The sequence below is a fragment of the Schistocerca nitens genome, chromosome 2, assembly GCF_023898315.1.
Source record: "Schistocerca nitens isolate TAMUIC-IGC-003100 chromosome 2, iqSchNite1.1, whole genome shotgun sequence".
NCBI lineage: Eukaryota > Metazoa > Arthropoda > Insecta > Orthoptera > Acrididae > Schistocerca > Schistocerca nitens.
In genome coordinates this window covers 633,088,267-633,114,362 of record NC_064615.1, presented here as the reverse complement: position 1 = coordinate 633,114,362, position 26,096 = coordinate 633,088,267, and the positions used below count along the sequence as shown (strand labels likewise).

At 41.0% G+C, this 26,096-nt stretch overlaps 1 protein-coding gene across 2 annotated transcripts in view; it reads right to left on the bottom strand.

The window, feature by feature from the left end:
- LOC126236748 (CCAAT/enhancer-binding protein zeta) overlaps positions 1 to 26,096 on the bottom strand; it is a 198,385-nt gene that overhangs the window by 105,729 nt on the left and 66,560 nt on the right. For both annotated transcript variants that reach the window (XM_049946284.1, XM_049946285.1), the window contains 2 exons: positions 9,709 to 9,856; positions 882 to 1,046 (listed from right to left, as the gene is read on the bottom strand). In XM_049946284.1, the coding sequence (XP_049802241.1) occupies positions 882 to 1,046; positions 9,709 to 9,856 (313 nt within the window). The remainder of the gene's footprint in view (positions 1 to 881; positions 1,047 to 9,708; positions 9,857 to 26,096) is intronic.

Sequence of the window (26,096 nt, the reverse complement as noted above, 5' to 3'; positions counted from 1 at the left end):
AAATAAAGTCTTTGCAAATTAAGTCACATAGGAAGTGACTTTGTTTGGTGATAACAAGTGTTTTGATTGGTGGCACATTCACAAACTTAAACGCTGTCAGCCCGTGCACAAAGTTTATGCCATTTGTGATGCCATTAGTATGGTGCATGTAGGTAAGTTGGGTGTCTTTATTATTCCAATACGTACTGCATCAATGTTGTGACTTTATCATCACTGATGACCATTGGGTTGTGACAGGGAGAGAATTCAGTTATTCTGTGTTTTCTGAGAAAACACCAGCATTTCCTAAAAAATACTGGTGGTGTGGCAGCAAGATCCACATGGCTGGCACAGGTTTCAAACACAGTAGAAACGTGGGAGATTGTTATTGCACATTCTGGTGCAAGTAACTTTATCTTGCTTACTGGTAGCATTGGGATGAGAGGCAAAAGTTACGTCTGCAAAAGCACTGTGAATTCTGATTAAACCACGTGGAACTTGGTGCAATTGTTGTAACAAATGTACACCTATTGAGCCTTGGTAATATATTAAGCTTTTATCAAATTTTTCTGTGATTTATTTACAGGTGTAACAACTTCCTAGAATGCTATTTTCATAGTACATTCATTCTCAGAATCCATATGCCAGCTTGCAACATGCTTTTAGCTGTCCTGTAGGTAAGATCAAATAGTTTGACAGGTGCGAATAGAACGATTGCTATGAGAGAGAGAGAGAGAGAGAGAGAGAGAGAGAGAGAGAGAGAGAGAGTCTAGGTCAAGAAAGCCAGATCAGAATTTACACTCACTCTATTAAGTTAACAGTAGATCACTACTAATCACTTCTTGGTGCTTATTAAATATTATAATAAAGTAGTACACAGTCATCAGTCTTAAAAAACAAACCTCTTCTAGCACATCATCATAGTGTTCTTCTTCATCACTTCCGTCATTTTCAAATTTAGGTGTATGTTTCATCTCAAAGGATAAAATATTTGCATGTTTGACTAAAAGTTGTGAAATCATGTACAGGACACCACATACCAGAGGAACTGGCCACACCAAACAAAGCTGAAAAAAAAGAAAGAAATTTTGTGTGTCCAAAATAACTGAATTTCTTACATGCAATTCTGGCACAATAATGGAGATTAGATATGATAAAGCCCTGGGAAATACATAAGTAGACAGCAAATAATGTGGACATCTCTTTCTTTATAAACACTGATGTGTACTTCAAAATAAAGAAAAAAAAAGAGTATTTTCATGGCATCCACTTAAAAAGGTTTTAAGAAGTGAAATATTAATGTTACGATACTGCAAATTAGTGGTTAAGCTGGCCTACATGTATAATGATTTCATACATGGTGAGCCAAAACATTATGAAAATGGGTCACTTCATCAATGAATCATGTTTCTTGTTAAACTGGGTCGATGTTTGTGACCGGAGTTACCATCATGTAGGTGAACAACTGTTCAAAACATGCACCATGCCATGAGCACAGACTGGAGGGGGCAATACTTGACTATAGAGGACATTTACCTGGGCATCCCTGGGATGTACAGTAGTAACCGAAGGCATTATGACAGCTGTGGACTATGTGACATGACTGCAGACCACACTTGATGTCTTTCCCAATGGCAATGATTTATTCTAGCATAATAACTGTCCATGTCAAATGCCAGAATAATGCTAGAGTATTTTGAGAAGCATTATAGCAAACTCATGCACATTGATGTTCTGCTACCAAATATGCCTGATCTGAAAGCATGGAAGACATCCTGGATGCTATAAGACACCAGCTCTGCATCCACAAACCACCGAACCAAAACTTACAGGAACTGTACAGCCTGTGCATAGACATCTGGTGCCACATACAACAGAAACTCATGTCATGCAGAATCACTACTGCACTACCTTCCAAAGGTGGATCAGCATGCTGCTAAGCAAATGGTTATAATGGTTCAGCTCACCAGGGCACATCCTCCAACTGGGAATTATCATTTAAAGATAATGTTAAAAAAATAGCAAGCATAAAAGCTCATTGCACAGAAAAAAAAACATAGATCATCAAGCAATACACTTAATAACTGTGAACATGACAAGATTCCAGTGAAAGTGCACTGCATAACAATAAAATTCAAAACAACAAAATGTGTGCATCTGAACATATAATTACTATGAGAAATACTGATCCGAGAAGAGATTGCTCCCCCTCTACTCCACTTACAAAGAAAAACTGTTGGCAATGTCCAAATGGATTCAAATTCCTCTGACTTTTCATAATGATCATTTCATAAGATGTATGTTGGAGGAAGTAATATGTTGTATGACTCTACCTGAAAAGTGTGCTTATGGAATTTTAACAGTAAATCCCTCCATGATGCACATGGCCTCTCTATCAGCATCTGTTTCTAGAGTATGATGAGCATCAACGTGCTGCTTTCATACTTAATAAATGAACATAAGAAAACACACCACTCTTCTTTGGATTTCTCTATCTCCTGTATTACTCTTAACTAATAATATTCCCAGACAGACAAGCACTACTCAAGAATGGGTCTAATGAGGATTTTGTATGCCAACTCTTTCTTTGACAAATTAAATTTACTTAGGATTCTTCCAATGAGTCTCAACCAGATATATGCTTTTCCAACAACTAATTTATGTAGTTGTTATTCACTAGGCCGCTCTGGAGTATAGTCATAGACGTTTTACAGTCACTACTGTTCTCAGTGACTGATTTCTAATTATATAATCAAAATATAATGTGTATTTCTGCCTATTTACGTGCAGTATGTCACATTTATTAATATTGAGTGTCACTTGCTGATCATCCCAGCAACAAACTCAATTCTTTGCAGATCCTTCTGCTTTTTGCCAAAGTTGTCTGGGGTTACACCTTTCCTATGTACAACAAAATCATCCACATACAACACCACAGAGCTTCCTATTTTATCCACCAGGTCATTTATTTATACTGTGAACAGTAATAGCACTATAACATACCCTTGGAGTGTGCTTGAAGTTATTTTAATCTGATGATTTCACCTTGTTAAGAATGATGCGTTGAGTTCTATCTGCTACACAGTTTACTACCTTATCACAAAACTCTTCCTCTAGTCCATATGTCCATATTCTGTTCACTATGCAACAATGTGAAGCAGTATTAAAAACTTTGCACTATCAGTCACAATTCTGACTGGCACAATGAAATCTGCCCTTATCACAAGAGAATGATCATAAAATTACATATAATTTTCTCCAAATTATCACCGAAAAATTGTAGCACGACAGGTCCTGAGGCACGGTGTCAATTAAAGGATACAACAGTTTGCTCCACTTCAGACACTTACCTTCTTCCAGTGACTTTTCCTTTTCAGTTAAAGAACAGATTGTCAGCTACATTTAGAAGCACTAACATGGGGGACTTGAACAAATAACCTGGGCCTCGGGTAGCAAAATATGTGTTGTTATCCCCTCCTATTATGATTCAGAGTGCTTTTAGCAACATGCTACAACGCAAAACTTGTACTGCTTCTTCCTGAGGAGGACAGTGACTGAAACAAAACTGCTTGATCTGCTTTAGCGTCCAAAAACAAGGCTGTAGATTGTGCTTAAATGTGTTTGTATAAATTAATGAAATACGAAAGCAAGTTCATTATTTATGTGCAGTTTTGATGCTATAATTGAAAGTTCTAGCAGTGTATGAACTGTGATTTCTAGTCTTGGTCCACAACACAGTTTTAATCTGCCAGGAAGTTTCATATGTTTCGCAGAAGAGCTTTTGTGAAGTTTAGAAGGTAGGAGATGAGGTACCAGCAGAAGAAAAGCTCTGAGGAGGGACTATAAGCCATATTTCGGTAGCTCAATCACTAGAGCACTTAAAAGTTAAAATCTTCTGAGTTGTTAGGCCACATCGTATTTCCTCAAAAATAATCAACATTTCAACCCCTCTGCTGGGATCTTCTTCAGGATCTTCCAGAATCCACTATTGTCCAGTGTTCTAGCAATAGTGGAGTTTGAGTTCAGTTTGGCACACAGTTTTAATCTGACAGGAACTTTCAGCTACAGTCAGTATTGAGGAGGGCAGTTTGGCCACACACAGGAAATTTGACAATACATTGACCACCAACAGCCACAAGCTACCCCATAGCATGACTCGCAAAATCGATGTGCGCTCCGTCCCGAGGATGGTCCAGAATTGGCCAAGGGGAAAATAGATGCAGGCTGTGCAAGCCTGCACAACATTCCCAAAACCATAATCGATTGCCAGCCAGCAGATGTAACGCATACAGTAACTGGAGTATGTGGGGATGCAACATCAGAACGATGGTGACTGGATAGCTTGGCTCCTCTGTGGCCAGCATGAGGGCAACATTGAACTGATCCCACAACAGAAAAGATGCCACACTGAATCTTCTCCAGAAAGAGCACTTGAGCCATCCTACCTGAAATGCTCAAATGATTTTCCAGAAAAGCAAGTCAGTGGCATAGGTGGCAACACTCTCCCACACTGCCAAAGAAAAATCCAGCAATGTCTGCTGCGAGGTATCACCCAATGTGAAAACTAGAACACCCTGTCAATAAAACTACAGACCACAACTGCGATTCTGCATTTGCATGTTGGGTGGTGGGCTGGTAATGAATGTAATAGCAATAATTACTGTAAAAGAGGCCCCTCCTCTGCAACTGATGGGCAATCCAATCTGGTATATCAGAGTGAGGTATGAATAAGGAAGCCTGAGGATTGTGGTCTGTAATGAGCAGGAATTTTTGGTCCCTATAAAAAAACATGAAATAATTAGTGCCGAAAGTGGCAGCCAGCACCTCCTTTTTTACTTGCACTGCAGAAAGCATCTTTGATGCGAAAAGCAATGGGCTGCTTCATGATACCTGGGTTCTGATGCAGTACAACAGCAAGGGGCCTACTGGAAAGCATCAGCAGCCAGGGTTACTAGTTTACACGGAGTAAAGGAAGCCAAACAAGGAGCAGAGCACAAACACTGCTTGAGGGACTGAAAAGTCCATTAACAGTCCACAAATCACATGAATTTGATGCCCTTTTGGTGAAGCCAGTTGAGAGGATGGCATATGGGCATGGCATGGGGATGAACTTAGCATAATAAGAAATTTCACCCAAAAGAGACTGGAGTTCCTTTAGATTCTTGGGTGATAGCAAGTTGACAATGGCTTTGATGCACTAGCCTGTAGGGGCAAGGCCATCTTTGATAAGCACATGTCTCAAAAAATGCACATTTGGGGAAAAAACCTACATCTTTTGAGTTTGATGAAGGTTGTTCATCAGAGGGCATTGAAAAATCACCTGCAGATTTCATAAATACTCCTATAGCATGGAACCCATGACCCAGATATCACTGACATAGTTTACGCAACAGAGAATGTCCTGAATCAACTGCTCCAAATTTTGTTAATAAATTCCAGACTTTGATGGGCAACCACAGATATGTGTCTAGCAAGTCAATGGGTGAAAAATACTGGCCCCTTGACAACTTCACCAACAACTCATGTGGCCACAGAGTTGGATACGAGTCCACAACACATTGGACAGTGAATGTCTGTTTAAAGATGCCACAAAGGTGCACGGTGCCAACTGGTTTAAATAGGAGAAATGACACTGATGCCCAGCCGATGCTTCAACTCAGACTTGAACTTGCTGCACATGGCAAAGGGAATGGGGCGAGGACGACAAAATTTAGGTGCTGCTGATGACTTAAGGCAAACAAGTGCCTCAAAATTTTCAGCTGGACCCAGGGTATTCTCAAATAGCTGGCTGTACAATCTTAGTACAGATTTCAAGTTTTCAACAAGGACTGACTGAGACATCAAATGTATCCTGTCAGCTATCTGGAAACCAAAACCAAAAAGGAGTGTCTACCCTAAAAATATTTTATGCCAACAGTTTATTAAGCACTGACAATGCTAGTTGCTGTTCCACATTCTTATAATGTGCGAAGACAGAAAATTTCTCCTTCAAAGGAATATACTACTTACTATAAAATACAACTGCAGATAGTGGCCATTGCAACACAGGACAACCCAACAGCCTGAATCTATCCAACGTAATTAGGCTGAGTGTCACTCTCATGCCTAACTGAAACTCATTCATTATGTGCATAAGCAGAATTCACTGGCACAATGCTTGAGACAGCCTCTGAGCCGAAGGAAACCACCGGGGCCTCCAACGAACATCCTGCATCTCTCGACTGTCACAAACTGCTGCCAAATGGCCCATCTTGCGGCACACCACACATGTGGCATCTATTTATGGGCAGAACCATCAAGCATGCACCAAATGGAAATTGGGACAGGATTACTGACTAGCCCCTTGAGCAGAAACAAGTGCAGAAGGAGAGCGATGTCGAGAACTCTGAAAACAGTGCAAGCAGGGATTAGAATGCTGTGACGGATTCACATCCGCCGAGCCCAATGTGGGAAGAAATGGGCAGCACTGCAATGACACTGAACTTGAATGATGAACAGCATCAACACACCCAGCTGAGCAGGAGACAAGGCAATCTGGCTCAACCCACAGTGCACCAGGTGCTGTTTATCAGGCATGTCTAACTTTGCCACCTGCAAACAGTTGGACAGTATGTTCTTAATGCTACTGTAACTTCATGTGATTTTGCACTTTTAGCAACTTTGGCTAAAGAAGGGTCAGACAATGCCAATGTCCTAGTATGGATCTCAGGGTTGGGTGCTAACCAGATGATCATGTCCCTAATTAGCGAGTCCGCATGTGAAGTGGCACATTGGGGACCTCAAACCAACACCTGAGCAAGAAACCTTGCATGTCGGTGATTGACACCGCATATGAATGCTCTGGATGTTTGTGGTGCTAGTTAAATTGTAATCGTGCTGCCACCACATGGGTTTGATAGCCAAAATATCACACGAGCAGCTGATATAGATCCTCAAAGTTAAGGTTTCTCAGGCTCAGAAGGAGGTTTCAAATTCTGTATCATTTTTACAATCCCATGAAATTTTGTACAATAACATGGCAACTGGATCAATTATACACCTTATCTAACAGTGTAGCAAGAACCAGTGCAGGTAATTGTCCTTCCTTTCCACAGACTCAGAAAGACAGTGAATGGCTTTGGGGATAGCAGGAGAGAAGGCTTCCCAGGTGGTGACTGGCTCACCACCAGTGCAGCGTGCGTATGATGCATTTAAGCAGTTTCTGCATCTGCATTCGCTGCATCTTTTGTTGATGCTCCTGGAGGCGCAGTTGCTCCCCTTAACACTGCTAAAACACTGGTTCCACAGTGGCTACAATTAAACCTTTTGAAAAAGAAAAGCATGACACCCGTACAAACATCCTATATCACCACTTTTGTAGCTGCACAGGCATGACAACACCAAGAAACCATCACTGTCAGCACAAAATATTACAATACTAGCCAGCTGTGGTTCAACTACAAGTCTGGCCAGCTGAAACCATGTCCAAACACTGTGTACAGATGAGCCCAGAGCAACACAATGCTACCAGAACGAGTGACTGAATAAACTAAGCATACAGAAAACAAAACACAGTGCGGGGCAAAGGCTAGGTCCAAGGTAGTTAATGTCCACATAGGAACTACCAGCCCAGGCCTACTGCCGCCAGCAGGTAAACATCTGAGCCAGTGACTCTGCCTTTGCAATGCTCCTCGCACGTGACAGTGTTCTGCACTATTCCACTGCAATACTCATACCAACTCATCTAGATACATTTCAATGTCTTGTAGCGGGGATACCACGAAGAGGTAAAACCAACCCAATTAATGGTGTTAGAGGAAGATCTAATAAGTCAAATCTATTACAGCTGCACAACTACTGCTCACCACGTTCCACTACTGATCTGAATCTTATCCAATTCCTTCCCCCCTCCCACCAAGCCCTCATGTAGACTGCTAAACTACTTACAATTGCTGTACAAAAATAATGTGTATCTTTCAGCTTCCACATCTGCAGAATATTGTACACAATTTGCTCAGCGATCCCATTTGGAACTTCCAGTACAGCTTTGCCATTATGCAATAAACATATGTCATAGAAACATGTACACATAGAAGCTTCTGCCTATGACAGCTCAGAGAAGGCAGCAAGCAATTTATCATTTCAGAACTTTCTACCATACAGAGACTACTTAGTAAATAGCAAACTTTCCTTGATTATTACACTAAAAGAGGCCAGATAAAAATTTGGTATGGCCGGCACACTGATGAGCAATTCAATTTCAATACCATCCAGTCTACTTATTATGCCGAAGATGGCTCAACATTTTGAAAGCTCAATAAAATATTGCTATGTAATGAAACCTAAACATATTTCTTCTCCAGCTAAAGATAACCTCAATAGTGAAAATCTATATTATACCCCCAAATTAAACATTCTACACACAGCGGGATATAAAATGAGGTTATGGATAAAACAAGGTTGAACTTAGTAAACGCCAAGTTCTTTGCCTGGTGACTTATTTCGCTACATGCACACACTAAAATCATTGTACATGTGTTGTTAGTCCCTCCTCTTTCCTTTCTTCCATCATTTTCTAAACAAATAAAAGAATGAGTAAACTGGATAATACAGGTAATATAAAATTAGAAAAACATAAAATAGTTTTTATGTATGTTATTTGTCTCACTTTGGAAGTTCAATTAAAAAAAAAAAAAGAAAGAAAGAAAAAAGTTAAATTACAGAGAGACAGAATGGCTAGCAAGTATTTATCTTCAGCAGGCAAAAATCGTAGCACAGGCAACAGGGACATTTAGAAGCAGGAAATACTATTCCTAGCTTTCAGTACAAGTATGTACCTTCCTGCGGGAGAAAGAGGAATTGGATGGTGAAGGCTGGAATGTAGACTCTGGGTTGAGAGGAACACATCTGTATTTACGAAGATGAGAGGAGACAAAGATGAAGGAGAAGGTGCCAGGTGGTCAAAGATAGTTTGCAAACAATGTGTTAGCTTCAGTTCATGGATGAGAATAGGGGAAGAATAATAAGGGAAGATGGATTAAATATGAAGATAAATGGAAAGTGAAATAAAAAATGCAATTAAAAATAGGAAAAAGGGGGAGAAAAAGGAGAGAAACCAATTAGAGAGGAAGGGGGGAGACAGAGATGGGGGGGGGGGGGAATAAATTAGTTAATGTGGAAATAATGAAATTCTATGAGTAGGAGAAAGAGGAGGGGGGGGGGGTTGTTCACAGAGTTTAAATTCAGGAGGGCAGTGGAATGTAAGGATATTTTGGAGACTTAGTTTCCATCTCTGGAGTTCAGGGAAACAATATTGGATGGGGGGTTCAAATGATCTACGTGATAAGCAGTACAATGCTGTTGAGCATGTTCTACCTACAATATGACTCAAGGGACCTGAATGCATGCAACACAACAAAGGCCACTTGAAGCAGCATATCCAGTATGAATTTCCTCCAATCTGGAGACGAGAAACTGCTCCCCAACATGTCCTCGCGTCTTGCTACTCTTCTGTACTCCGTTAAAAATCACCCTGCCCCATCCCCTTTGCCCCAATGGTAGAATTTTGAGTGGTCTGCCATCCTTTCCAACCACCCTCAATCAAGCCAAGTTCTGAAAGCTAGGAGTAGTATCTTTTATTTTTCATTATTTCCATCAGCACTGCTTCAAATGATCCCTCCAAAAGGTAAATATCAGCAAGCCATTCTATGTCCTCAAGCTTTAAATTTACATATGTTACATATGACATACCTGCAGTAGACGTTTGATGAATGCGCATACTCGCGGGGTGCTAGTATCCTTTTGTAAGGAACGGAATAAGAGGTTCACAAAAGCAGCCTGGTGTGAAGAGCATCCAATTTGTGGATCCACCAGTTTCTTATACAGGGCAGAGTAATACCTTGGAGACAACAGTTTAAAAAAAAAATTCAAATAATGTCACAGAAGAGAAAGAGAAAAATAGATATGAGGACTGCTGCTGCATTAAAGCCTTCATTTACTTATTGCTTATTTAGCCTGATGAGATTATGGCCTTAAGGCCCTCTCTTACACCTGCCAAGGAACAACACATACAAAAAATAATATAAAACAATAATAATAATAATAATAATAACAATTTACAATACTTTGAAAAGGAAAGCTGCTACTCACCATTCAGTGGAGATGCAAAGTAGCAAATAGGCACAACAAATAAGCTTTTGGCTTATATATATATATCTCTAAAACCAAAGATGATGTTACTTACCGAACGAAAGTGCTGGCAGGTCGATAGACACACAAACAAACGCAAACATACACACGAAATTCAAGCTTTCGCAACAAACTGTTGCTTCATCAGGAAAGAGGGAAGGAGAGGGAAAGACAAAAGGATGTGGGTTTTAAGGGAGAGGGTAAGGAGTCATTCCAATCCCGGGAGCGGAAAGACTTACCTTGGGGGGAAAAAGGACAGGTATACACTCGCACACACACACATATCCATCCGCACATACACAGACACAAGCAGACATATTTAAAGACAAAGAGTTTGGGCAGAGATGTCAGTCGAGGCGGAAGTAGAGGCAAAGATGTTGTTGAAAGACAGGTGAGGTATGAGCGGCGGCAAATTGAAATTAGCGGAGATTGAGGCCTGGCGGATAACGAGAAGAGAGGATATACTGAAGGGCAAGTTCCCATCTCTGGAGTTCTGACAGGTTGGTGTTAGTGGGAAGTATCCAGATAACCCGGACGGTGTAACACTGTGCCAAGATGTGCTGGCCGTGCACCAAGGCATGTTTAGCCACAGGGTGATCCTCATTACCAACAAACACTGTCTGCCTGTGTCCATTCATGCGAATGGATAGTTTGTTGCTGGTCATTCCCACATAGAAAGCTTCACAGTGTAGGCAGGTCAGTTGGTAAATCACGTGGGTGCTTTCACACGTGGCTCTGCCTTTGATCGTGTACACCTTCGGGGTTACAGGACTGGAGTAGGTGGTGGTGGGAGGGTGCATGGGACAGGTTTTACACCGGGGGCAGTTACAAGGGTAGGAGCCAGAGGGTACGGAAGGTGGTTTGGTGATTTCATAGGGATGAACTAAGAGGTTACGAAGGTTAGGTGAACGGCGGAAAGACACTCTTGGTGGAGTGGGGAGGATTTCATGAAGGATGGATCTCATTTCAGGGCAGGATTTGAGGAAGTCGTATCCCTGCTGGAGAGCCACATTCAGAGTCTGATCCAGTCCCGGAAAGTATCCTGTCACAAGTGGGGTTCTTCTGTGCGAGGTTCTGGGTTTGAGGAGATGAGGAAGTTGCTCTGGTTATTTGTTTCTGTACCAGGTCGCGAGGGGAGTTCGGGAAGCGAAAGCTGTTTTCAGGTGGTTGGTGTAATGGTTCAGGGATTCCGGACTGGAGCAGATTCGTTTGCCACGAAGACCTAGGCTGTAGGGAAGGGACCGTTTGATGTGGAATGGGTGGCAGCTGTCATAATGGAGGTACTGTTGCTTGTTGGTGGGTTTGATGTGGACGGGCGTGTGAAGCTGGCCATTGGACAGTTGGAGGTCAACGTCAAGGAAAGTGGCATGGGATTTGGAGTAGGACCAGGTGAATCTGATGGAACCACACACGTGTGTGCGAGTGTATACCTGTCCTTTTTTCCCCCTAAGGTAAGTCTTTCCGTTCCTGGGATTGGAATGACTCCTTACCCTCTCCCTTAAAACCCACATCCTTTCGTCTTTCCCTCTCCTTCCCTCTTTCCTGATGAGGCAACAGTTTGTTGCGAAAGCTTGAATTTTGTGTGTATGTTTGTGTTTGTTTGTGTGTCTATTGACCTGCCAGCACTTTCGTTCGGTAAGTCACATCATCTGTGTTTTTAGATATATACACTCCTGGAAATGGAAAAAAGAACACATTGACACCGGTGTGTCAGACCCACCATACTTGCTCCGGACACTGCGAGAGGGCTGTACAAGCAATGATCACACGCACGGCACAGCGGACACACCAGGACCCGCGGTGTTGGCCGTCGAATGGCGCTAGCTGCGCAGCATTTGTGCACCGCCGCCGTCAGTGTCAGCCAGTTTGCCGTGGCATACGGAGCTCCATCGCAGTCTTTAACACTGGTAGCATGCCGCGACAGCGTGGACGTGAACCGTATGAGCAGTTGACGGACTTTGAGCGAGGGCGTATAGTGGGCATGCGGGAGGCCGGGTGGACGTACCGCCGAATTGCTCAACACGTGGGGCGTGAGGTCTCCACAGTACATCGATGTTGTCGCCAGTGGTCGGCGGAAGGTGCACGTGCCCGTCGACCTGAGACCGGACCGCAGCGACGCACGGATGCACGCCAAGACCGTAGGATCCTACGCAGGGCCGTAGGGGACCGCACCGCCACTTCCCAGCAAATTAGGGACACTGTTGCTCCTGGGGTATCGGCGAGGACCATTCGCAACCGTCTCCATGAAGCTGGGCTACGGTCCCGCACACCGTTAGGCCGTCTTCCGCTCACGCCCCAACATCGTGCAGCCCGCCTCCAGTGGTGTCGCGACAGGCATGAATGGAGGGACGAATGGAGACGTGTCGTGTTCAGCGATGAGAGTCGCTTCTGCCTTGGTGCCAATGATGGTCGTATGCGTGTTTGGCGCCGTGCAGGTGAGCGCCACAATCAGGACTGCATACGACCGAGGCACACAGGGCCAACACCCGGCATCATGGTGTGGGGAGCGATCTCCTACACTGGCCGTACACCACTGGTGATCGTCGAGGGGACACTGAATAGTGTACGGTACATCCAAACCGTCATCGAACCCATCGTTCTACCATTCCTAGACCGGCAAGGGAACTTGCTGTTCCAACAGGACAATGCACGTCCGCATGTATCCCGTGCCACCCAACATGCTCTAGAAGGTGTAAGTCAACTACCCTGGCCAGCAAGATCTCCGGATCTGTCCCCCATTGAGCATGTTTGGGACTGGATGAAGCGTCGTCTCACGCGGTCTGCACGTCCAGCACGAACGCTGGTCCAACTGAGGCGCCAGGTGGAAATGGCATGGCAAGCCGTTCCACAGGACTACATCCAGCATCTCTACGATTGTCTCCATGGGAGAATAGCAGCCTGCATTGCTGCGAAAGGTGGATATACACTGTACTAGTGCCGACATTGTGCATGCTCTGTTGCCTGTGTCTATGTGCCTGTGGTTCTGTCAGTGTGATCATGTGATGTATCTGACCCCAGGAATGTGTCAATAAAGTTTCCCCTTCCTGGGACAATGAATTCACGGTGTTCTTATTTCAATTTCCAGGAGTGTGTGTATATATATATATATATATATATATATATATATATATATATATATATATATATATATATATATAATCTTTGTTTTTAGATATATTTTTGCCACGTGGAATGTTTCCCTCTATTATATATATATATATATATATATATATATATATATATATATATATTCATTCATTACATTACATAATGTGTAGGTATGACACCCTGAAGCCATTCACCCTGCTGGGCCCTCGTTTACCAGTAAAAGCCGAAAAATAAATAGCCTGTTCCTCTACAACATTAAATTAACACCAGGTTTTCAACTACCATTGTAGCTAATGGACAGCACAAATGAGCAGCAAACAGAATGTGACAGGTTCGATTCCTGTCAATTTCCTCTTGCTTCTTTTTTCTTTTTTTGATTTTTATTTTTCTTCAGTTATCATCTTCAAATGTAATATTTTTAGATTTTCTAATCCTTTGCTAAGTCATTTTAACCATTGTATTAACTTCCTTTTTTTTCCCATTTCTCCACCAGACTCAACATCATTGGTGGGTTGGCACTTTCCAATCATAAATCAATTCTTTCCTGTTTTTTTTTTGTGCTTCCCTCTTGCATTTGTTTTGTGAGTATATGGCATTTGAAATGACCAGCAACGCAAATCCACCAACCAGCAAATGTCATGACGAAAGAATGGAGGAATTTGATGAAGAAATAAGGAGAACTTTCACGAATGCCTTACGTTATGCATTGTCTATTTACAAGGAGAGATCTCTCCTCTCTGAAAATGCTCCCTATTATATAAATGCAAATGCAATATGATGGGCGAATGAATTGCAGAGGAAACAATTCGATTTGTGATGGAGAGTGTTATTGTTCAGGAAGATGATCTCATTTTAAACAGCGAGACTGGTGAAGAGGGTTTGTATGATGAAGTTTGCCTTCCCATATTACTGCTATTAATTTTTGGATTTCCTCGCTCACTATTAACATGGAAAATTTGTTCTTTGCTGTGTACTTTCAATGATGAAGGCATGGATGAATGTTTTAACCCATCCAATTGCCAGGCACCTCCATAGACAAATACTGCATTAAAATACAAAGCTAAAGCAGTTGCCTTCGCTGAAGCCAATCCCTATTACTCACTAAAAAGTATACAACAAAGTGATTTCTCTCCTTCACGCATGAAAAGGATACTTGAGGAAATGGAAGCAAGATGTCAAAGAAGGAAAGAAGGAGGAACTAAATTCCATAAGATGTGTCTAATTGATACTGAAACATCTGAAAAATTTAAGGATGCTCGGATGTACTACAAACAAGTGACAACGCGTACACTGCAACAATGGGCAATGGTTATCGCCATTCTGTATCTATAGGAAAACTTGCCATTCTCTGCAAGTGGGAAGTGAGGAAACAATTTTAAAATAAAACAAGGAATACATCAGAGAAAAGTGACTAAATTCATTAGTGCAAATGACATTGCAACACTTGAAACTGCAACAGCAGAACGATGCAGAAAATGAACAGAGCTGATAGTAGGAAATTATAGTCCAAACCTTGTTATTAATACCAATCAAATGGGTTGCAATTATAAATCAACATATCATCGATCACTGGAATTTCGAGGACCAAAAATAGTTTTGGTGTAAAAGAGAAATTTGGCAAAAGCCTTCACATTCATACACAGTGCAATATTCCTTGACATTTGCCAGTGAATTGCTACCATGCATTCTTATGTATGCAGGAGGACGGAAATAAATTTGGACCTATGGTTGCTAAAGAAATTGAACTTTGGAGTAAGAATACGGAAATGTGGTCATCACCTGCTCAAAATCAGGAAAATTAGCGAAAGAGCTATATGTGCAATATTTGCTATCTGTAACAAAACCATACACAAAGAAAATGATTTTTTGTTACTTGTTGATTCATGGAGCGGTCAGATGGACAACACATCATATGATGAAATATATGTGAACAGCACTGGGGAAGCTACAAGCACTTTGAAAAATATTCCTCCAAAGTGTATTCTCCCTTGCCAGACATGTGACGTATATTTTATCGCCAGGTGTAAAATACTATTAAAAAGCTTCAGAGCGCACCTGAATTATTACAAGATAAACGAAAAATTGCTACGTGTGGCAATGTTATCAAAGTACATTAAATTGTTCTTTGAATTATGTGTGCACCAGCCTTTCAAAACATGATAAGGTATACCTGGTATGAATCAAAGTTAGGTAATGAAAAGACAATATTTCGTAGTGTGAATGAAGTGTGCTTTCCATTGAAATTGATAAAGAAACTATGTAAATGTAGACAGATAGCTTTTATAGTTTGCCCATTGTGTGAGAACAATTTGTGTTTCAAATGTTTGTATGATAATTACCACCCAAAAAACTGTGTATCTCGCAACGAAAAATGAATTTTTGTGCTGTTGCACAATCCACATGAATACTAATAACTATTTTGATTTTTATTCACTTGATCGGTATTTTAAAATGATTAAATATTACAATATATAAATAAAAAAGAATTAAAACCATAAAAAGAATTAAAACCATATGGAGAATGATTTCAAATGAAAAAGGAATGACAGGAAGACAATATGAGAGCAAATAAAAAAGTTAATACAATAATTAAAATGACTTGGGAAAGGATTAGAAAATTTAAAAATATTACATTTGAAGCAAATAACCGAAGAAAAAAATTTAAAAAATGGGAATTTGACGGAATCGAACCCACCACCTTCTGTTTGCTACTGATTTAAGCTATCCATTACACTGAGATGGCAGTCGAAAGTCTGAAAGTCTGATGATAATTTAATGTTGTAGAGGAACAGGCTAAATTGTTTTTCAGCTATTACTTGCAAAAGAGGGCCCACCAGGGTGAATGGGTTCAGGGTGTGATGCCTGGGTTCTTAACCTACACCACATCTAGCTGCTTGCAAAAGTCGATTGTACCACTGGGGACCTCTCCTTGTTAAATTCTCAATAGGAATGAAAGGTTCAGCTGCAGATTAGGTTTACCTGTTCCTTGTCCTTGTAGATTTCCCCACAGGACAGAAGTCCAGTGAAAGTTCTCAGTTACTGAGTTGGTGTACCTGAGTTTTGCATTTCTAACTGACTGGCTAACGTGGTTGCGAATTCACTTGTATGTGAGATTATTCTCAGAGGTAGGATGCCATTTATATTTTTTTGTGTGCTGTATCTCTGATACTCATAAAGTGTTTGAGTTGATCAGTAAGCCGTGGTGCAGATTTTCTGCTGATTCTTACAGTTTTTATCAGGGTGTGTTTATCATATGAATTATTGAGTATATCAGTGAAATAAGATGCTCCATAAACTATTTCAAAGTTATTTCCTGTCACTCCCCGCAAAGAGGTGTCATAGGCGTCAGTTATAAGCTCAGACATAATTGCTTGAAGTCTATAAAGGTGGCCAGTTGCAGTTTGTTCTTTAGACTTGCAACAAATAATTCATGAATATTACATGATAATCAGGTAAGCCAGGTGCAGAAATTTGATCAGTGTGAATAGCTCTGTTTGGAGACTTTGTTGCAAAAATATTGACAGAGGTGCGAGTGTCTGCAGTATGTTGAGTTGGCCCAAGTGGGTGCAGTATACGATTTGAGTAGGAAAGTATGAGTTTGAATTTTGAAACTGCAAGACTGTTGCTTATAAAATTTATGTTCACATCTCCAGCTACAATTGTGTGTTCATACAAAGATTCAAGACCTGAGAGTGTGGATTTAAAGCTAGAGAGATGTCTAGCTTTGAGTGGATTGTATATCACACAGACAGAACACTTTCGAGGCTTACAGAGCCAGAAGGAATACTTGGCTAAAGCCACATCTCCATGAAAGCTGATGTCCTGAAATATGCATCTGAATTCAGTCAAGTGGGCCGGTAATGACTGCAAATTTGCATGCGCGAGATGTAGTGTACAGTCATTGTGAATAGCTCCCGCTATAATGCTGAAAGTAGGGACAGCATCTGCCCTGGACTCTGGCATAGCCAGCGCCTTGCAGTATGTGGGATGAGTAGGAGGGGGAGGGGCCCATGGGCGGTGAGAGGGTGTGGAGAATGCAACGAGTTCAAGGTCAGTTACTCTTCCCTAGCACAAAACGCAAAGGTTGGTGTGAATACGGAGGAGTGGGCAGCAGAGATTATTCCTTGTGAGGGTATGCGACTGAGAACAGCGATGACTGTAAAAACAACAAACCTTCCATATTAAAGGTAATTAGAGTACTGTGTAGCTCAGGTTGGGAGGAAAAAGCAGATGATTTACAACACCGATGCTGCCAACAGAGAAAAATATATTTAATAACTAAAAGATTAACACAGAACGCTAACAATTAAATTAGGAAATACCAAAGTAATATTGATTCTGATTTTGTTCTAGGCCATTTAAACCAAGCTACTGTTACATGCAAGACAGAGAATTCTCAGGCAAATTGTGATAACAGTACATAAAATAAAATAAAGTAATACTACAGTTAAGGGTATTATAAAGGTAATAAGTGAAGGAACTATTACAAGAACAACTACAAAGTTACAATTACAAAAACAATAGGTGAAGGCGCAGATACAAAGATAGCTATAAAGTTGACACAATTTCAAGATAATATTTAGAGTACAAGGGATGTTACACCAGATTAGTATTTAACCAAGGTGAAATGAGTTAAGTTTTTTACTTTGGCTTGCATAGTTTCACTTAATGATATTCAGTTTTGACATATTTGTAACTGCCTTCTTTCCAGCTGTGATCTTGATAATTTCTCTTTCTGTATCTACATCTGCATTTACATGGATACTCTGCAAATCAATCATAAGTGCCTGGCAGAAGGTTCATTGAACCGCCTTCACAATTATTCTCCATTATTCCAATCTTGTACAGCGCGTGGTAGAAACAAAAACCTGTATCTCTCCAGGCGAGATCTGATTTATCTTACTTTATTATGATGATCATTTCTCCCTATGTAAGTTGGCAACAACATTTTCACGTTCAGAGTAGAAAGTTGGTGACTGAAATTTCATGAGAAGAGACTGCAGCAACAAAAAACACTTTTTTATGACTGCCACCCCAAATCTTGTATCATGTTAGTGACACATTCTCCCCTGTTTCTCAATAGTACAAAATATGCTCCTCTTCTTTCAACTCCTCAACCTACTCTGTTAATCCTATCTGATAAGGATTCCACACCGCACAGAAGTACTCCAAAAGAGGACAGACAAACATAGTGTAAACAGTCTGTTTAGTAGATCTGCTGCATCTTCTAAGCATTTGTATATAAATTGTAGTCTTTGGTTTGCCTTCCCCACAACATTTTCTGTGTGTTCTTTACAATTTAGGTTGTTCTTAATAGAAATTCCTAGGTATTCATGTGAATTTACAGCCTTTAAATTTGACTGACTTATCATGGAAACCAAGTTTAACAGATTCCTTTTACAACTCATGTGAATGACCTCATACTTTTCATTATTTAGGGTCAATTGCCAATTTTTGCACTATATAGAAATATTTTCTAAATCATTTTGCAATCTGTTTTCATCTTCTGATGACTTTACTAAACAATAAATGACAGCATCATCTGCAAACAATCTAAGAAGGAAGCTCAGATTGGCTCCTAAATCATTTATACAGATAAGGAACAGCAGAGGGTCTCTAACACTACCTTGAGGAATGCAAGAAATCACTTCTGTTTCACTCAATATCTTTCCGTCTATTACTACTAACTGTGACCTCTGTGTGACAGGAAATCATGAATCCAGTCACATAACTGAAATGATATTCCATTAGCAAGCAATTTGATTACAAGCTGCTTGTGAGGAAAGTGGCAAAAACTTTCTGGAAATCTAGAAACAGAATCAATTTGAAAGCCCTTGTCAATAGCACTCAACACTTTGTGTGAGTAAAGAGCTAGGCATCAGACAATGGAAACTCCACATAGGAATATAAACAACATAGGAAAAGGTAGATCACTACTTATTGTAAAGAAGACATGTCAAGTTGCACACAGACATGGTTAAAAGACACTCACTTATAGTTTTCGGCCACAATCTTCATCAGCAAACACACACACACACACACACACACACACACAAAAGCAAGCACACCTCACATACACGCGACTGCCAAATCCGGCATCTAGAGATCTCGAGCTGGAACACGTCATCATGTGGTATGTAAGTAGCACTCTAGAGGGGTTGGGAAAGGGGAAGGGAAAGGGATAGTAGTGAATGGGTGGGGAGAGAGAGAACACTGTCTGGTGGAGTGTGCAGGGACTAGACTGCCGACAGGTGCAGCATCAGGAGGTTGTGGAGCAGGGAGGTGGGGAAAAAAGGAACAAAAAGGAGAGTAATGGGGAAAGAAAGGTAGATGCATTGGCAGAGGGCTGCAAACAAACTGGGTGGGAAATGAGAATGGGGAGCAGACAATAGGACAAAGGGGGTGGAAACTATTGGGTCAAGGATGTGAGGACAGCATGTTACCATAGGTTGAGGCCGGAATAATTATGAGGGCAGAGAATGTGTTGTAAGAATATCTCCCATCTGCACAGTTAAGAAGAACTGGTGGTGGAGGGAAAGATCTAGATGGCTCGGGTAGTGGAGCAACCACTGAAATCAAGTGTGTTATGTTCAGTTGCAAGTTGTGCCACAGGATAGTCTACTTTGCTCTTGGCTACTGTTTGGAGGAGGCCTTTCATCATGATGGAGAGCTGGTTGGTAGTCGTACCAATATAATAAGCTGTGCAATGATTGTAGCAAAGCTGGCAAATGACATGGTTCTTTTCACAGGTGGCCCGGCCTCTGATGGTGTAGGATAAACTTGTGGCAGGACTGGAATAGGAAGTGCTGGGGTGGGTGGACTGGGCAGGTTTTGCTCCTGGGCAATGGGCTGGGATTGGGAGTGGCACAGAGATGGACTAGGATAATGTGAAGGTTTGGTGGCAATGGAACACCACTTTAGGAGTGCTAGGAAGTGCTTTGGGTAGAATGTCCCTCATTTCAAGGCACAATGACACGATGATAGGTAAGCAAAGCCCTGGCAAAGGATGTGGTTCAGTTGTTCCCGGAGTTGGAACAGTTGGCATAGAAGGATCATGTGGATGCCCATGGCTGTGTCATGGATTTATTTATACATCTTCCCTTCAAATGAGAAGTAGTTGTGTGTTAGGATAAAGTTAGTAATGCGTATGAGGAATGAGGTAGTGGGTTTGGAGTCTGAAGGACATTGAGAAAGGTAGTGTTCAATTGCAGTAAGACCATGGGCACGAGGGATGATGGTGTGCAGGGAGGTGGCATCAACAGTTATGAGCTGGATCCAGGAGGTAAAAGGATGGGGATGGTGGAGAGTCGGTGAAGGAAGTGGTTGGTATCATTAATGTAGGCGGCCAGATTATGGGCAATTGGTTGGAGGCATTGGTCATAGAGTGCCGTAATTCTTTCAGTGGGGCCACAGTAACCAGCCACAATGGGGTGTCCAGGACTGTTGGGTTTGTAGATTTTGGGGGACAATTAGAAGGTGGGTGTGCAGGGTGTAATAGGGGTGAGGAGAGAAATTGATTCAGGAGAGATGTTCTGGGAAGGGCCTAAGGCTTTAAGCAGGGATTGGAGTTTGTAATCCACTTCTGGAATAGGATCACTCTGGCTAGGTTTATAGGTGGAGGAGTCAAGACAATTGGTGGTGGCCTTCTGCCAGGCAGTCACTGCGATTCATAACAACAGTGGTGGAACCTCTGTCTGCAGAATGCTGGACTTGTCAAAGACCTACTCTCCTTCTCCTGATCCGTGCAATGGAAGCATTCTTCATATTGTTGTGGAAGACCCATGTGCAAAACCTCTCCAATCTAACCACTCACCACTTCTTATTCCAGTCCTGTCACAGGTTTATCATACCCCATCAGGGGCTAGGCTACCTGTGAAAGCAGCCACGTCATTTACCAGCTCTGCTGTAATCTTTGCACAGCTTTTTATATTGATATGACTACCAACCTGCTGTCCACCAGGATGACAGGCCACCGCGAAACTGTGGCCAAGAGCAAAGTAGACAATCCTGTGGCACAACATGCAGCTGAACATAACACACTTGATTTCAGTGGCTGCTTCACAACCCGAGCCATCTGACCATCTGGATCCTTCTCTCCAACACCCCATCTCGATCCTTTCCTCCATCACCAGTTTTATTCCAGCCTCAACCTATGGTAACATACAGTCCCCACACCCTTCAGCCAACATTATCCACCCCCTCCGTCCTATCATCTCCTCCTCAATCTCATCTCCCGCCCTGTTTATTTGCAGCCATCTGACAATGCATCTGCCTGTCTTTCCCTACTCCTCTCATTTTTGTTCCATTTTTCCCCCATCTCCCTGCCCCACAACCTCCTGATGCTTCACTTGATGGCAGTCTAGTCACCGCACCTCCACCAGTGTTCATCTCTCTCCCCATCCATACACTACTATCCCTTCCCCTTCTCATCCCCTCCAGATTGCTAATTGCATCCCACATGATGTTGCAATCCGAGCCAAGATGCTGGAGTTCGCAGTCGTATGTATGTGACGTGTGCTTTCTTGTGTGTGTGTGTGTGTGTGTGTGTGTGTGTGTGTGTTTACTGATGAAGGCTGTGGCCGAAAATTATATGTGAGTGTCTTTTAATCATGCCTGTCTACAACTTAACAATCTTCTTTACAGTAAGTATGAATCTATCTTTTCCTACATTGTTAAAGAGCTAGTTGTGTTTCAAAAGAACAATATTTTCTAAATCTGTGTTGACTGTGTGTTAATAGACCATTCTCTTTGAGAACATTTATAATGTCGAACACAATATATGTTCCATAATCCTGCTTCAAATCGACATTAATGATATGGGTCTGTAATTTAGTGGATTACTCTTACTGCCTTTCTGGAATATTGGTGTGACTTATGCAACCTTACAGTCTTTGAGTATGGATCTTTCGTCGAGTGAGCAGTTGTATATGTTTGTTAACTATGGAGCTACTGCATCAGCATACTCTGAAAGGAACTTTATTGGTATACTGTTTGGACCAGTAGACTTGCTTATTAAGATTTAAGCTTTCAAGTTACTTAACTACGCTGAGTATACCCATGTTGGTAACTGTTCTCGATTCAAACTCTGGAATATTTACTTTGTCCTCTTTGGTGATGAAATTTCAGAAGGCTGTGTTTAGTAACTCTGCTTTAGCAGCACTGTCATCGATAGTGTTTCCACTGCTATCGCACAGAGAAGGCATTGATTGTGTCTTGCCACTAGCATACTTTACATGTGATCACAATCTCTTTGGATTTTCTGCCAGGTTTCAAGGCAAAGTTTGGGCATGGAAACTATTATACACATCTCGCATTGAAGTTCACACTAAATTTTGAGCTTCTGCCAAAAAATCGCCAATCTCGAAGATTTTGCATTTGTTTAAATTTGACTTGCTCATTTCGTTGTTTCTGCAACAGTGTTCTGACCTGTTTTGTGTACCAAGGAGCACCAGCTCCATTGTTTGTTAATTTATTTGGCATAAACCTCTCAATTGCTGTCAATGCTATATCTCTGAATTCAAGCCACATCTGGTCTACATTTACCATTCAAGGGGTGTTTGAAAAGTCCGTGCAAATACCAAGAGATGGCACCACCTGCACATATTGAGGTCATGTTTAGTTAGTAGCATATTTGGAAAGAATAATGGTCTATTTATTTGTGTTTGGCATTCGTGTGAATCGAGGAAGTCGAGTGATTGTCCAAAAATGGACGAAAAAGAATTTCATGTGGTGGTTAAACATTACTTTATGAAAGTCAAAATGCCTCAGGAGACTAAAGAGAAGCTTGATAAACATTACGGTGACTCTGCACCTTCAATTAGAACAGTTTATAAGTGGTTTCAAAATTTTTCGGAGTGGCCATATGGGCACAAATGATACTGAACGTTCTGGGTGCCCTGTGGAGGTTACAACTGCATAAATCATTGATAAAATCCATGATATGGTGATGGATGACAGAAGAGTTGAGGTGCGTCAGATTGCCAGTGCTGTGGGCATCTCGAATGAATGGATACATAATATTTTGCATAAACAATTGGACATGAGAAAGCTATCCCCAAGATGTGTTTTGCGACTGCTCACGCTTGACCAAAAATGGAATTGTGTGAAGTGTTGCAAGGATGGTTTGCAGCCGTTCAGGAAGAATCCGCAGGACTTTAAGCATTGTTTCGTCATTGTGAATGAAACATGGATACATTACTATACTCCTGATACCAAACAACAATCTAAACAATGGGTTACCAAGGGAAAATTTGCACCAAAAAAGGCAAAGACCATTCCTTTGGCCGGAAAAGTTATGGCGACTGTCTTTTGGGATTGACAAGGGATAATCCTCATCGACTATCTGCAAAAGAGTAAAACTATTACAAGTGAATATTATTCATCATTATTGGACCGTCTGAAAACCGAGCTGCAAGAAAAATGCTGGCAATTTCTGATTGGCATTCGTGTGAATCGAGGAAGTCGAGTGATTGTCCAAAAATGGACGAAAAAGAATTTTGTGTGATGGTTTAACATTACTTCATGAAAGTCAAAACGCCTCAGGAGACTAAAGAGAAGCTTGATAAACATTACAGTGACTGCACCTTCGATTAGAACAGTTTATAAGTGGTTTCAAAATTTTTCGGAGTGGCCATAAGGGCACAAAATTTTGAAACCACTTATAAACTGTTCTAATCGAAGGTGCAGAGTCACCGTAATGTTTATCAAACTTCTCTTTAATCTCCTGAGGCGTTTTGACTTTTCCATCACAACACTGCACCAGCACACACCTCAGCAGTTGTGGTTTCAAAATTAATGGAAATAGGATTCCAACTCGTTTCAAATCCCCCCTATTCTCCAGACATGGCTCCCTCGGACTACCATTTGTTCCCCAATTTGAAAAAAATGGCTGGCGGGACAAATGAGGAGGTGATTGCAGCAACTAATAGCTATTTTGCAGACTTGGACAATTCCTATTATTCAAAAGGGATCAACAAATTAGAACAGCATTGGACAAAGTGTATAAGTCTAAAAGGAGACAACGTCAAAAAATAAAAAAAGGTCTACCCGAAACACATAAGTAGTTTTTATTTTTGCACGGACTTTTCAAACTCCCCTCGTACATTATTAATTTGGAAGGAGTGGAGATTGTCTCTCAGGAAGGTCTCAAGTGAACTTTTATCTGCTTTTTTGAATAGGTATATTTTTCGTTTCTTTTCGAAGGATTTGGGAGTTACAACATTCAGTGTCGCTATGACAACCCTGTCTTCACTAATCTCTGTATTCACTTTGATGATCATTAGTAGCTCAAGACTATTTGTTGCTAAGAGGCCAAGTGTGTTTTCACAACTGTTTACTGTTTGATTGGGCTCTTGAACTAATTACTTGAAACAATTTTCAGAGATTGCATTTGATACAATCTCAGATGATGTTTTACTCATACCTCCAGATTTAAGCATGTATTCTTGCCAACATATCGAGAGTAAATTGAAGTCACCACCAACTATGATTGTATAAGTTGGGTATGTGTTTGAAATTAGACTCAAGTTTTCTTTGAATCTTTCAGCAATTGAATCATCTGAGTTGGGAGGTCAGTAAAAGGATCTAATTATTATTTTATTCCAGTTTCCAGGAATGACTTCTTCCCATACTAACTCACAGGAACTATCCACTTCAATTCTGGTTCAAGATGAACTACTTCCGACAGCAACTTCTACTATAGTAAATAGCAAAACTGTATTTGGGGACAAGTGCATCTCACAATTTTAGTATGCTACACAAACTTTAATTGCAGGAAGATTCATCACTTACAAAAACTCATTCACAGAATTGCACCTGATAAGACATTGATATAAATTACGAGAAATTAAAACCAAATTTAAAAACTTGTGAGTATAAGGCAAAACAGTTTATAGTAAATAACTTTGAGGTTCGCCGATGACATTGTAATTCTGTCAGAGACAGCAAAGGACTTGGAAGAGCAGTTGAACGGAATGGATAGTGTCTTAAAAGGAGGATATAAGATAAACATCAACAAAAGCAAAACGAGGATAATGGAATGTAGTCGAATTAAGTTGCGTGATGCTGAGGGTATTAGATTAGGAAATGAGACACTTAAAGTAGTAAAGGAGTTTTGCTATTTGGGGAGCCAAATAACTGATGATGGTCGAAGTAGACAGGATATAAAATGTAGACTGGCAATGGGAAGGAAAGCGTTTTTGAAGAAGAGAAATTTGTTAACATCGAGTATAGATTTAAGTGTCAGGAAGTCGTTTCTGAAAGTATTTGTATGGAGTGTAGCCATGTATGGAAATGAAACATGGACGATAAATAGTTTAGACAAGAAGAGAATAGAAGCTTTCTAAATGTGGTGTTACAGAAGAATGCTGAAGATTAGGTGGGTAGATCACATAACTAATGAGGAGGTGTTGAATAGGATTGGGGAGAAGAAAAGTTTGTGGCACAACTTGACTAGAAGAAGGGATCGGTTGGCAGGACATGTTCTGAGGCATCAATGGATCACCAATTTAGTATTGGAGGGCAGTGTGGAGGTTAAAAATTGTAGAGGGAGACCAAGAGATTAATATACCAAGCAGATTCAGAAGGTTGTAGGTTGCAGTAGGTACTGGGAGATGAAGAAGCTTGCACAAGATAGAGTAGCATGGAGAGCTGCATCAAACCAGTATCAGGACTGAAGACCACAACAACAACACAACGTTGTTGCTCCATACAATCCATTTCATAAAGAAGTGATAAATGTTTAGTGCTAAAACTGTTCACAATGCATCATCTGCATAAATTAAAAGTGGGAAATAAAAAACTAACAGTGGATGGAAATGAACAAGAAAAGATATAACTATGAA